This window comes from Anolis sagrei, chromosome 2, assembly GCF_037176765.1.
Source record: "Anolis sagrei isolate rAnoSag1 chromosome 2, rAnoSag1.mat, whole genome shotgun sequence".
In the NCBI taxonomy this organism is placed as follows: domain Eukaryota; kingdom Metazoa; phylum Chordata; class Lepidosauria; order Squamata; family Dactyloidae; genus Anolis; species Anolis sagrei.
Window position 1 is genome coordinate 120,647,673 of NC_090022.1, and position 13,752 is coordinate 120,661,424.

A 13,752-nucleotide genomic window follows, 5' to 3' on the forward strand; every position below is an offset into this window, starting at 1 on the left:
AGACTGAGAAAGTGATTCTAGACACGTGGTAATGCATTCTTCTCCTTCCCCTTTAGCTCTCATAGAAGCAAGGTGAAGGACTAAAGTTGCATAAAACCAATGTTTAGGGTACTCAAACAATCCTAAACATATGATTGTCACAGTGTAATGGCACCCATGCTTTTTGGAAATTAGCAGGCCATTCTACCATAATTACTGTTTTCTTGAATCCTACTGGTTTCAACCTATTGGCTAACCTTAACTATTGACTAGTTAGTGTAAAGTTAGTTAGAAAAATTAGCTTCAAATGACAACTTATGCAACTGGCTTATTTTCACTTGCCATTATAAAGAATGATCCCATTTTTAAAGGGTTGGGATGACCTGTTATGCCATCTGTTGAAAAATGAATAATACTAAATTTATAGTATATTTTTGTATTCCTAGCAGAGATTTCACGTTTCTACGCATGTGAAAGATAGATAAAGCATAGCTGGAATTATGGTGTAAGAAGAAAGATATCCTCATGAATGAGGAAAACAATACTGCAAAGGTAAAACAATTTCCTTAACTGTACTAACACCAATTATGCATTCAAAATAGAGAGAAAGTAATTTTTAAAGTATGTCCTTTAAGAACAATACATAATCAAAGATGTTCAAGATTCCTTGATTTAAGATGTACAGTCTGATCCACAATAATTCCTCAGAGCCCTAGGAGTGCTTCATGTTAAATTAGTAAGCAGACTTTGTACAGCTCTGATGAAATATTCAAGAGGAATGTTATTTTAAAGCTTTGGGCCTATACACATAGAGATAACCACAACTATTTCCATGTGATGCATAAGCAGTATCCCCATGTGATGCATAGGTACTCAACAAGGGAAGTTTTAGTAAACATGCTTGGCATTACTGGAACATCAGAGAAAACTACTGTTTGGAAAAATGGAGAATGAAATCAGCATAGGATACAAGAAACTACTGGAAGTATCAAGATATGATATATCAAATCTGGCAATAATTATAAGACAACTTCATTGTACAAATCTGAAATACTTATGCAGACCTGTTTATTTCGTACCAATGTCAGTTTTGGATACCTGAATGGTACATTTGGACATGCAATAGAAACAAATAGGCCCACTTTTTTCTGATTTATATAATGAACTCTACAGCCAAGGTCCAACTGGGGCCTTCCTCGGAGGGAAGGAGCTCCAGTAGTGGATTTAGGAGGGATGTCGTTTCCTGTGTGGCCTCTACACTAATGCGTAGAATGTTCTCCTTCTCTTTCTTCCCATCCCTCCAGGTGACATGGAACTCTGCTCTAGACAGATTCTACTGAATTCCAGCCTTCATATAAAATTATCACTTTCCTTTTACAACACAGCTGTAACTTGAAACCATAATTTGAAAGCAACTGTTAATTATTTTTTCCAGATTTTGATATCAATATAAACTGAGGTTGCTTTTTAAAAATGAAATCAAAACAAATATATTGTACAGTTAACTACAAGAAAGCATCTTTTGATTTCTTTTAAATTTTGCTTCCTTTTAATCAATTCTCAACTTTTTCTTTCTGCATTCTCTTTGTATCACACCCAATAATGTATCCAACTTTTTTATCTACTTATGTTTTCTCAGCTTTTTCCTAGTCATTTCACAACATACTTCCTCCTCCATTGCAAGACGTTTTATACTTTCCATTCCCACTTTTCTTTCTCTAGCTCACAAGTTTCATTATAATCTAGTTTTCTGCTCTTTCCAATCCACAGATCTCTCTGCACTCCCATTTGTGAGATTCACCTCTTTCACTCTGTTCTTTATTCATTAGAACACAGCAAAGATTAAACTTGTCTGGCCTTCATTGGCAAGAAGTTCCAGAGTCTGTAACTAACTGAAAATTGCCTTGATCACACCATAACACCAGATGTACGTAAAAGAATAGCATACTAAAGAAAAACCTCTGCTATATGTTTTAAAGTCCAGGATAGCTCATATGGGAGAAGGCCATATTTCTAATAGCCTAACCCCAAAACGTGTGCAGTTTTAAGAGTTCATAACAAACATCTTGAATTATTTCCAGAAATTGACTAGTAGCAACTCAAACTGTTGTAATAGTGAAATGTATATGCCCACAGTAAAGAAATCTCAGGATCTTCATCCTCAACTTTTAAAAAAGTTGTAATAGCAGTCCCAGAATGTGCTGGTTTTATGAACCCAACAGGGTTTGAAGCAATGGGGAAGGACATATTTTCCTGATGAAAATTGCTCCCAACACATCCAAACAAAGAAAAAGCTTCTTTTCACATAAAAGAAAAATACTTTCAAACTTATGGCAGTTGCATGTTTCCACAGCTGCTAAAGCACACACTGAAGCCCATGGGCCTCACAGGCTTCAAACTACTTGCACCTCTCACCGTTTACATGTTTTGCCAAAACAAGTCAATAGCTCCTGTCAGGAGGCAGGGCAGGGCATTTTGCTTCATTCTTGGCTTTTTAAAGCCTCATAGAATTCTAAACTGAGATGGGGCACCAGCAATAGTTGGAAATGTGTCCACCAGAGCATGAGACTGGGGTATTTTTGGACAATTGTTTTTTGGAGAGAAGACATGTGAAGAGTGACAGTAGGCAATATGGCTCTTTGTGGCTTCAGGAGGGTCAGATGTGACCTACCAAATACTGGAAGTTGCCCACTGTTTCTTTAGATGCCCCCACAAAGAAAGAATAAAAGAAAAAGTATTTGGAATTTTCCAAGAGTGGCCAACAAGAAAGGATCTAAAAGTAGTTGTATAGGGATATGTTGGATCAGCAGAAGGAAAGGTATCACAGAACATACATGCAAGAAAAAAAGATACACTACTATCGTTCTCGTATTGAAGAATAATCTATTATTGTTAATTTTTATAAAATATTATGTAAATATAATCATATTTTGCATCATAAATGTTCCAATGTATTTCCTTAACCTGCAAATACCTGATATAACAATCCACACAGATAAATGAAATTTAACCTTGAGCAGAGGATACTTTATGGCAGCATTCTAGCTGAACAAATGTTCATTCCAATCAACAAACATACAACATCTCTCAGGGCAGACCTGCTTCACAATTCTCCCTAAAGATGGAAAGTGTAGTGGTAAATGAGTACAAGGCCAAACAAATTACTTGAACTATTGCACAACTGCATTCCAGTAACTACTGTTGCTGATAGACTTGCGTCAAAGAGCTTAAGTTTTTTTCAAAATAAGTCAACTGGGTTTAGCTTGTTCTTGTTTTCTCTGCCACAGAATCTATTTGGAGTGGCATTTGAAGAAGCTCAGATCAAGAGGCGTGGAATAACATTTCGCAGTATTAGCTAAAGGTTTACTGGTGGGACAGCACATTTTCTCATCGTACATGACACCAAATGTCAAGATTTATATCAACGCAATTACTGGTATCTGGTATTCTGACTTCAAAGCTATAACACAGAGGAAGAGAAAGTGAGAAGGAAAACCTAACTGAAGTCCAAGAATGACAGAGTTCTGTCTAGCAAATATGTTAAACATATTTTGTCAAAATACTTTTCACAGATGGAAAAATCTACAGAGGGAAAAGAATGATCTTGAATTCTGCCTTTATTGAAGAATCTTAAAGAAAGCAAAATGTCAGACAGGATATCCATTCTGACTTTTCAGCCACACAGCAGACATGGCATTTAGTCATTTGTATGTCTCTCCAGATAACCTGAAAAAGCAACACCAAATTCAGAACTAGGAGGCTGCAAGTTTGAAGGGAGAGACTCCCCCCCCCCCCCTATTTAGATTGTTTAATCTCATAAGTGAAAAAAAGTCAGGGAAAGTGGAAACATAGCCTCTTTTGAGTCAATTACCCTCATTTAACTTGCACCCTTTAAAGCCGACTGTTTTGTTTTTGGTTTTTAAAAACACACAAAAAGTCAAGGGAAATATGCATATGCGATGGCTGTCTTTCAGCAAAGGTGAAACACAGAAGTTGAAGAACAAGGATGGGAACAGTAAGTATAACAGGACATATGACTGGTCCTCTACCTCCACTCTTGAGTAGATAGCGATTAACATCCTGTATGGTGGTGTTAATAGTAGGCCCTGTTGGAACACTTCCAGGTGTAACATCAGGATCATTCTCAGGGTCAATGTTCTGCAATCCTTTCCATGGTACTCCAGGGTGAAATTCTGCTTGGAAAAAATAAGAAAAAAAATCATATCTTTTCCCAATATTCATCTGAGTGGGGAAAAGGTCCAATTGCATGATGATGGAAGAGCAATGAAATCTGGTCTATGGATGGGCTCAGGGGTGGATTTTTCTACCTAGCTTAGGGCTAGTTTATCTTAATATTGAACTGGATTCTTTTAAACCCTGCTAAGATCACAATAAAACTTTTGTGTTTGCATGAATTCAGTGTTAATAACAATAATGTGAAAAAAGGAGCTCTGATTTCTCCTGCTTTCATCTTATGCTAGTCTACAGCTAGACTGAGCTGGTGTCATCTGTTAAGTATAGATTCCTTTAGATCTATGGATTTTGAACATACTGTACTCCATTACCTGGTGGCCAGTTGATGCTGGAGCCATTGGAGATTTTATCATTATCAGATTTGGCACGTGACCAGCTGTGAGGAACGGCTACAGGAGGACTGGCTGGTGACTCGTTGTTTTGAATCAGATCATATCGCCCGTAAGAGTCTTCCATGGACGACTTTCCTGGAGGGCCAATACTCAGACCTCCAGGGATAGCACCTAGAATAAGGAAGGAGTGTGGGAAGAGAGGACAAGATTAAAAACAGCGTAATCCCTTAAGGCTTTTGGATATCATTAACTGTTTCATTGGGATACAACTTAGTTGTGATTTAGAATAGTTAAATGAAAAACAGGAAGGGAACAGACATTCTTAATAGATCAAGGTGTAATCCTATTATTATTATTATTATTATTATTATTATTTATATTCCACTTTTTCTCTCCATACAGAGACTCAAAGTGACTCATAATAAAAAGCATTACAATACAACTTAAAATATACAAATATTAAAGCAGTATTAAACCTCATTAATATTAAAAACAATTCAGGTTAAAACCATAAAAGCATATAAAAACACAGCAGCCCCTGATGATCTTAAAAACCTTCTACTTTAAAAGACTTCTGAATAAATAGATTTTACCTGCCACCAGAAGGATAGCAGGGAGGGGGCTGGCTTTCCTGGGCAGGGAGTTCCAGAGTTGAGGGGCAGCCACTGAGAAGGAAGGCACACTCAGTTCCCACCCACAGAGCTTGAGATGGAGGTGGGACTGAGAGAAGGGCCTCTCCTGAAGATCTCAGAGCCTGGGCAGGTTCTTACAAGGGGATGCAGTAGGTTAAATAACCTGGACCTGAACTGTCTAGGGCTTTAAAGGTAATAACCAGCACTTTGAACTGTGCCCGGAAACAGACTGGCAGCCAGTGGAGTTGCTTCAGGGGGCGGGGAGGGGGGGGGATTATCTGCTCCCTGTAGCTGCTCCAGTGAGCAACCTGGCTGCAGCTCTTTGGACCAGCTGAAGTTTCTGAGCACTCTTTAGAGGTAGCTCCATGTAGCATGCATTACCGTAATCCAGATAGGATGTAACTAAGGTGTGTACTACTGTGTACAGATCTGGCTACCCAAGGAAAGAGGGTAGTTGGTGCACAAGTTTTAATTGTGCAAAGGTCTTCCTGGCCAACTCTCCAAACATAAAGGTACCCATTGGAAAACTATCAATTTACCAGGCTCTTCCTTGGTACTCATTCTGGCAGAATACTGCATATTCATATATGGTTTCTTCCATATATGAGTTTGGGTGTATTTTACATTTTAGTGCATATTTTGAAAATGTATTCTGCATCTAGGAAACCATCTAGGAAAAAAAGTTATAAAAGGAGGTGTCTTGCCACAAAACTAACCACTGCAAGAAATACACCTACCGTGCTTGCTAGGGTTCTGGTCAAGTGGAGAAGCAGCGCTGGAGAGACTATCCATTGAGTTGGGGTGTGTCCACTGAGGAAGGCGAGATTGGGACTGAGAAGTATCCTTCACTGACAAACCACCAGGAATGTCCATGCTGTTTACATTCATGTTTGGGTTCAGTCCAGCTAAGAGAAAGCAGACAAGCTGTAAAACAAACTTTGTTCCTGGTTTTATTACACTTTACCTTCGTAATCAATTGTCACTTGTCTGGCTTTCATTTTCTGGCATCAGGGAAGTACAGGCATCTAGCAATGTCTTGATGGCCTTCTGACCTAGTGTGTATAAGATGTGACAGCTAGGCTACCAACTGGTCCAATCTCACTCTTCACTGCCAGATTGAAAGATCTAGTTTTCAACCTTTTTCCAGGCACTAGGTTTCTCTTTTAAAGCAGTAGTTCTTAGCCTTTGCTCCTCCAGGTGTTTTGGACTTCAGCTCAAACAGTTACTAACGGTTCGTAAGCTGGCTGGGATTTCTGGGAGTTGAAGTCCAAAACACCTGGAGGACCAAAGGCTAAGAACCACTGCTTTAACGCTTTCAATGGTTTGTGGCCTGAAGGACCACCTGTCTCACTGTGAACAAGTCAAGAGAGGCCCTTAATAGAACACTACCACTGACAGAGGCACATCTGTCAGACACATGTGAAAGGGCTGTCCCTTGCATTGTCCCAAGACTGCGAAGTGCTCTCCCTTCAATTTGTTTCTATTCTTTCAAGTTCTCTGGAAAGGAGCTAAAATACAACTCGTTTACCGGGACCTTTCATCTTGCAGATGGTAATTTTTATTGTTTGTAAACATTATTGCTTTTATTTGTTATACAATATTTTGGTGGCACTTATGGAAAATCTATGCATGTGTGACTCATAATAATACATAAAAGGGCCAACAAGGTATTGGTATGAACGGACATTTATAACTTGGGACCTATTACTAAAAAGATACAACAATTTAATCTCTCTAGGTGGTGGAACATACAACAGCAAGGTGACCAAAACCTGTATCTATTCCTTATACAAGGAATGAAATCAGACTAGAAATGTCACATATAAAGAAAAGCCTTTGCCAGAGAGTTCTACCTGAAAGGAGATATATTTAGTTAAATTCTCACAGCATTTTACCTGTAATATTATCCTGTTTTTAATGTGGTTGTTACATGTAGGACATTGACAGTATGAGAACATCAATGACATTGAAATGTTTACAATGATATGTGTTTTAACTATGTTCTAACCTGCCTTGAGTCACGATGAAAGACGGGTAAGAAATAAAATAATAATAATAATAATAATAATTATTATTATTATTAAGGAAATGAAAACATTGTAGAGGCAACAAAAAGAATAAAGTAACATTATTACACATTATCTGTCTTGTTTTAGATCTGAGGTTTATGAAACTGGACATACCAAGGGGATAAGGAGCAAAGGTGTTCGGTGAAGACTGTTGCTCTTTGGTCTGCAGGTCAGAAAGGCCAGGAGCCTGGGGATGGGGTGAAAAGTTATCCATGGCTGATTTGCCTGCAGAGGGGTGCAAAGATAGATGCGGAGGGGGTGGCTGCTGCTTCATAAGCAGGGCCTGGGCCAGCTGGCGCTGGTGCTGCTGGATCTGCTGCTGCATGTTATTGATTGTACGTGCAACCTGGCAATGAGATAAAATTAACATGAAGTCAATGAATTTTCAATGCAAGGAAAAAGTCTCACTTGTGATCTTGACCCACCCAATAGGCAGGGACCTCACTTCACAAAGCATTAGCTGCATCCCATATATGATGGAAAAAAAGGATGCTGAAACCTGTCACCTTTCATAGGGATTCCTCTCTGTGTGGAAGCATATACCACAAATGGGTCAACTTCATGTATAATCTTTTTCAGTTAACATACTAGATATCTGGCACTGAGACAATATGTTAAACCTACTTGCTGCTCCTGTTGTCTGATGGGTCCGGAAACATTACGCTGAGCCTGTAACATCTGCTGCTGGATTTGTAAACGTTGGTATGCCTGCAAATTAGAAATACAGGAAACCAAAGGTCAGAAAGTAAGAAGGCCTACTACAAACATGGGGGTCACATGAAATGAGGGCATGAAACAAGTATATTGATTAAATTTTCACCCACCAAATGGTGGTTCATCAATCTTGATGTTAATAATTGCATGGAGTAGACCCAGAGACAGAAATCTGGTCAAACATGGGTTGCAAAATTAGGTGGCCAAGTAAGGTTATTTAAAATGGAATGTGGAAAAGCAGAAGAAAAAGGTACTATCAATCAAACATGACTATTGAAAAAGGTAAAGCAGAAGAAAGAAATCTCTAGATTGCAGGGTATCCTCTGCTTGTCTTTGGCCTTGTCTGTCATCACCAGCACTTGCAACTTTTGGAAATGAAGCCTTGAAAATTCTAATTAGCATGCTTAGGATGAGATTTTCAAAGGGCCTCCGCCTGTCTTCCCCACACTTTGTGAAAATTTCCCCTATCACCTGCTGCAATTCTGCTTAAAAAAAACTTAAACGTGGCAATGTATGTGTATGGGGGGGGGGGGAGCAACTAGTGAAAGAAAATGGGAGCAGGGGGGAGAAAAGAACAGAGAAAGAACAGAGAAATAGGCAGACAGAGAAGGAGAAACAACGAGAACTTAACAGATGAACCAAGAGTGTAAGTGAACCTATAGCCGGTGTGTATTCACACAGCTCGAATACAGTTTACTGCTAAAATGTGGCCCTTGGAAGTTTGTTCTTGATTAAAATAGTCATTTGGATAAAAAGGGTTCCCAGTTTAATAGTCTGATTAATCAAAAGGTACAAGCAACTATAAATCTGCTTTTTTGGGAGGTAGCTTGAAAATATTTTGAATCCAGAGTTTCAACAATTTGATTCATGGCTAATCCTTAATCACATGTTAAGCACTGAGGCAACTGCTGGGTATTATGACTCATAAGTGCTCATAAGTGCTCACCGAAGTGACAGATGTAAGAAGTCTACATTTACAAGAGTTACATTTACTCAAGAGTTTTCTCCAAACTGTAACTATTGAAACTATCTTAAAGTCACTTCTTACACCAGGAGAAACTAAATTCCATACTAATGCTTCACCATCTGAAGCAGGAAATGGTAAAAAGGGATCATTTCTATGCTTCCTTTAAGCAGAGACTGGAGGGCCATCTGCTCGAGGTGCTTTGATTCTGTGTTCCTGCATGGCTGGGTTGGACTAGATAGCTATTGGAGTCTCTTCCAATGCTAGGATTTATTTATTATATTATTGTATACAAGTGACAAGTATAAGAAAAAAATACATTAACTAGCAAAACAGGTACATTGCAATATCCTAACAAAGCTAGGATTTTAAAAATCCTTCTTTGTAATAACTTCAAAAACTCCTCAACGTGCAATAAAGATTAGCGATGTGAGGTTCATCTTTAGGTTACCCTAAATTGGAAAGAATTGGAAAGTACACACAATAATGACAAAACTAGGCATGACAGATTCACCTTCAGGTTGCCCTAACTTGGAAATAACTGGAAGGTGCATATATAACAAGAACAGTAACAAAAAGCCAGGCACGATACATTACATAAGCCAGAATGTGTCACCGTGGCCTTCCAGATGTTGTTAAATATACAGAGGATTGGGATTGTCTACTCTTGCCATAAACAAACAAACAATACAGCTATTTTTAAAAAAAGAATCATACAGAAAGGAACCTGTATTAACAAATATGTGAGAAATCTCTTTTTTTCCGATGGAGAAATAGGTAAAACCATCTCAGAAATACTATTGATACTAGAGGCTTGCTGTGAACTCTGATTCTTGTAAACATGCCACAAAAATTAGGAGTACTAAAATTTCATGATCATCTTCAAGAGTGCCTCTCTGCACTGTAGCGAAAGGGTCAGACAATGTTAAAATCCAAGTAAATGAATCCATTGTTAAAAGCGAGTCAAGCTATTTTTGAAGCAAAGAAGGTACCCTTTTATAGCTTTAATATCAGTGTTATCATTTTGGATGTACAGATTTCTTACTGTGCTTTTTAACTCACCAGCTGCAGCTGATATAGCTGGTTCAACATCGTCATATGCTGAGGATTAATTGGCGAGGTTAATAGTGCAGGATTGAGACCAATGTTTTTTGCTGCAAACTGCAAAAGCTGTGCTTGAACCTGGAAAAAAATCCACAACATGTGAGCTTCCAGTACTACAATACTGTAGTTTGCTGTAGTATTGTATTCTCTCATAGAGTGACTTGTAGAAATTCCCTAGTCTTTTTTTGTTAGTTTGTTAGATAAAACAAAACCATGGATTAAAGATGAAAAGTAATTACTACACATCACAGCAAATTAATCACACATTTCCAGAGGCAGTAACATTTCCTACACCTGTGAATAAACTACTCAGTTCACAGACAGGGTTTGGAGGAACAGGAAATACCAGTTTGGCAACTGAACCATGCAATGGTATTTGGCTACCCATTATATTGTCCACAAAAACACTATGCAAAAGTGCAAAACAAACAATTGCTTGGAGTAGTTAGCTTCTTAGAAGTAGGGGCTCTGTTTCTGTTGTTCTGTCCAATATACAGTAGAAGTGGCACAGAAATAACAACCGTAAGGATACAACTTCTGTTGTTATGTTTAATTTGTTGAATGGAAAATCAAGGAGAAGGCCTCAGCACACTGGAAGCCAATTTATTAGATCCAATTTCTTAGAGTGCATAGAACATCTAGATTTCCCCGTCACTGGCTATTATCAATGCATCAGAGCTCAATCTAACCTGAGGGGAGAGAAACTGAGGCACTTGAGCACGAAGACTAGGCTGGGATGAGTTAAGAGGTTGCACTGGCGGTTGCTGCGGCTGTTGCATGGTCCTGGCTTGTGCTGCTCCGCTATTGCCAAACATACCCAGATTGCCACTCGGTATCTGCGGAATCATAAGGTTCAAGACTTGAAAATTGCTGTTCCATCTTTCACGATACTCCATGTGGCCCCATGGCTCAAGACATTAGTGAACAAGGGAACTCCCGTGCAAATTAGTTGCTATTGCAATGAATGCTCTAGTAAATATTGAATCTGAACCTCTGCCAAGCTGTAATGTGATTGGTGCTCAACCAATATAAATCCACCTGGATGGCAGCAGAGAGCTTACCTAATGGACCCAAATGCTACATGTCCACCAAGCAGACATATGTACCCCTCCCCTGGTAAGCCTTGGATCCTGTGCAAGGAGGAAGGTGGAGTGAAAATTAAATTATCTTCATCATTTCAACTATGCCATTGCCAAGGAAGATGGTAATAATGCCATCAAAACTGCTCTACAGTGTAGGGAGCTGCTTTTGATGTTATCTATCAAACACATTGTGAACAAAAGGTGATAGCAACAAAGAGCAATCCTTATAAAGGCTTGCATGTATGACTCTGGTTCAAGATCATAAGTTATCTTGCATTTGAAACAATTTAAAATAGACTCTTGACTTTTTGTTGCATACTGCATTGCAGTTTCTCATCTACTTACTGTTATTGTATATGTAAGGTTAATTTTCTGAGAACTGGCATATAAATAAATGTTCTGTAATTGAGTAAGCCCTTTCCTTTTCACCCAGATGCTTGCAATATAATTTCTTAATTATTACATATAATAGCTTTCTTAGCTTTATGGTACAGTTCTCTCTGTCACATGTAGAATATATATTGTTACATAAAGACAAGGAAACTCTTTTTCGTGATTAGCTAGATTTGGGGATTCAGTGAGAGCAACTGATTTTTGTTCAGATTGTTTTGATCAATACATTCGTTTATCTTTCTGTCTTTATACATTTCAAAGAGAAAATAATTAAAAATAATTTGCAAACCTACTCAATACGAGCCAATGTGAGCATGTGTTCTTATGGAAAATGCAAAGGTTGTAATCTATATTTACTATTGTTAATTACTGCATGTTGCATTGAAATCCTTAGATCTAAGCAGCTAATAAATGTTCATAAATATGACAATAAGCAAGAGGAAAGCACTACAAAGCAAAGTTGCAGTAAAGTCCATCACCCATAGTTCCTTGTCTTTCTATCATTGATACACTGTTTAAATAACATTATACTGTTGTCATGATAGAGTACATGTATTGGATCATTGGATTTGTCTACATTGACATGAAGTCAGATGGATATCCCTTGGGAATGTAATCCAAATACTCTACATTCCAACAGAGAGGACACCTGAAGTGAGGGAGGAAGTATTTTCAGCTTACCCTGAAGCTCCTGGGGATCTATTTTTAAAAATTGGATTGTTCCACCTACTTCTTTAATAACCCCCACCCCATTGTAAAGGCAGATGACAGTTACTTAGCCCTGACAGAAAGGCAAAGTAGGTACCTCGTGTACATTTTCATGGGGTGTCAAGTTAGGCCTGAGAGGAGAAATGTAGTAGTAGTTGCAGAAAGCATGCCTCCACTGACAGTCCCCAAGCCCTTAATGTGACTGCTTTGAAAATTATTGCTTTTTGTTTGTTTTTTAGATGCTCTTGGATTTTTCTTCTTTTCTTTTGGTTTCATTTTCATCTTACTTTGTATTCTGTGGACATTGTGTAAGCTACTGGGCAGAAACAAGTAAATGTATGTATTCATAAATAACCAGGCAAAGCAGGTCTTCTAATATGATCTTGTTTTGGCAGGTTTATGTGGAAGCAGATGTTTCTTTCAGTAGGGCTTTGAAGGGCAAAATTGGCCAATGGAATTGAGCCTGGAAATATCTGTTCCATACTTCCCCTAAAGGGTTCAGAGTAGTACATATAGCATACCAAGTAATCTATGAGAAAGAAATAGCACCTACTCTCCAGAATTTAGACTCCCATGGGATCCTGGCTAGTTTGATGTGATTAAAGAAATTTTCCCTGCTAATCAGCAATAGAAGATGAATGAATGGTTACACATGAATCAGAAGGGCATGGTACTAGACAAACTTGGAATCAGAGCCTAATGGGAGGAATTGTTAGGCTCTGGTTCGAGGTTTATCTAGTGTCGACAACTGGCTTTATCCAAGCACTACAGTTGGCAACCTGACCAACTGTAGTGCTTGGATACTTTGACATTAAGAACAAACCTGGTCCCAACCATGAGTCACACAGTGCAGCCAAAAAAGCTGAGTTTGTAGGTTGGGTTGAGGAGGTGAAGAGAGGAGACACAGGTTGGGAAGGAACTACAGACATTGAGAGAAGTATTACATCTGTGAGTATAAAATGTGCCAGATGGTCAGAGTCATAAAAGAAATCCGAAGAGTTCTGGGAAAGTTCAAGGGAAAGAGAAATATGAGCATGGCTTGGGTCTTTCTGGCATATAATAAATCTGGGGGTGGGGGAAGGCTGGGGGTGGGGGAATTATCTTACAATTTGTTCAAATTAAAAAGTATTTTAAAATAAATTTAAAATATTCATATTTTAAATGAATATTGAAAAACAAATAATTCTTGGATCAGTAAGGCGCTGACACTCATACACAGTTTTTACTCAAAAGGTACCTTACCTGTCTAGAAGAATTCAAGTTTTGCATGCCCAGCCCTGAGGCAATCCCACCCAGGGTCTGATTAGGGAGTGCACTGTTTGAAAGGGGGAGCTTCAGGCTTGGTGAAGGCAAAAATGGTGAAGTAGTGGGCTCTTCCACTAGGCCGCCATCCTGATTGAAAAAAGAAAGGGTGAGCTGTGTGCAGTGTCCAGGTACAGACAGCGCACAAAACAGTTTCCCATGGAAATATAAGTGGAACATGGATGAATAAAAGTTCAAAATATTGTTTAAAAAGGCATG

The 13,752-nt window shown here is 38.6% G+C and overlaps 1 protein-coding gene across 8 annotated transcripts in view; it reads right to left on the reverse strand.

The window, feature by feature from the left end:
• The window catches only part of TNRC6C (trinucleotide repeat containing adaptor 6C), a 539,926-nt gene that overhangs the window by 17,665 nt on the left and 508,509 nt on the right, over positions 1–13,752 (reverse strand). For 6 of the 8 annotated variants that reach the window (XM_060764575.2, XM_060764577.2, XM_060764574.2 and 3 more), the window contains 8 exons: positions 13,474–13,647; positions 10,738–10,884; positions 10,007–10,126; positions 7,891–7,974; positions 7,381–7,612; positions 5,935–6,102; positions 4,545–4,736; positions 4,029–4,172 (listed from right to left, as the gene is read on the reverse strand). In XM_060764575.2, coding sequence (XP_060620558.2) covers positions 4,029–4,172; positions 4,545–4,736; positions 5,935–6,102; positions 7,381–7,612; positions 7,891–7,974; positions 10,007–10,126; positions 10,738–10,884; positions 13,474–13,647 — 1,261 coding nt within the window. The remainder of the gene's footprint in view (positions 1–4,028; positions 4,173–4,544; positions 4,737–5,934; positions 6,103–7,380; positions 7,613–7,890; positions 7,975–10,006; positions 10,127–10,737; positions 10,885–13,473; positions 13,648–13,752) is intronic. The other 2 variants (XM_060764576.2, XM_060764579.2) reach the window with 1 other exon arrangement.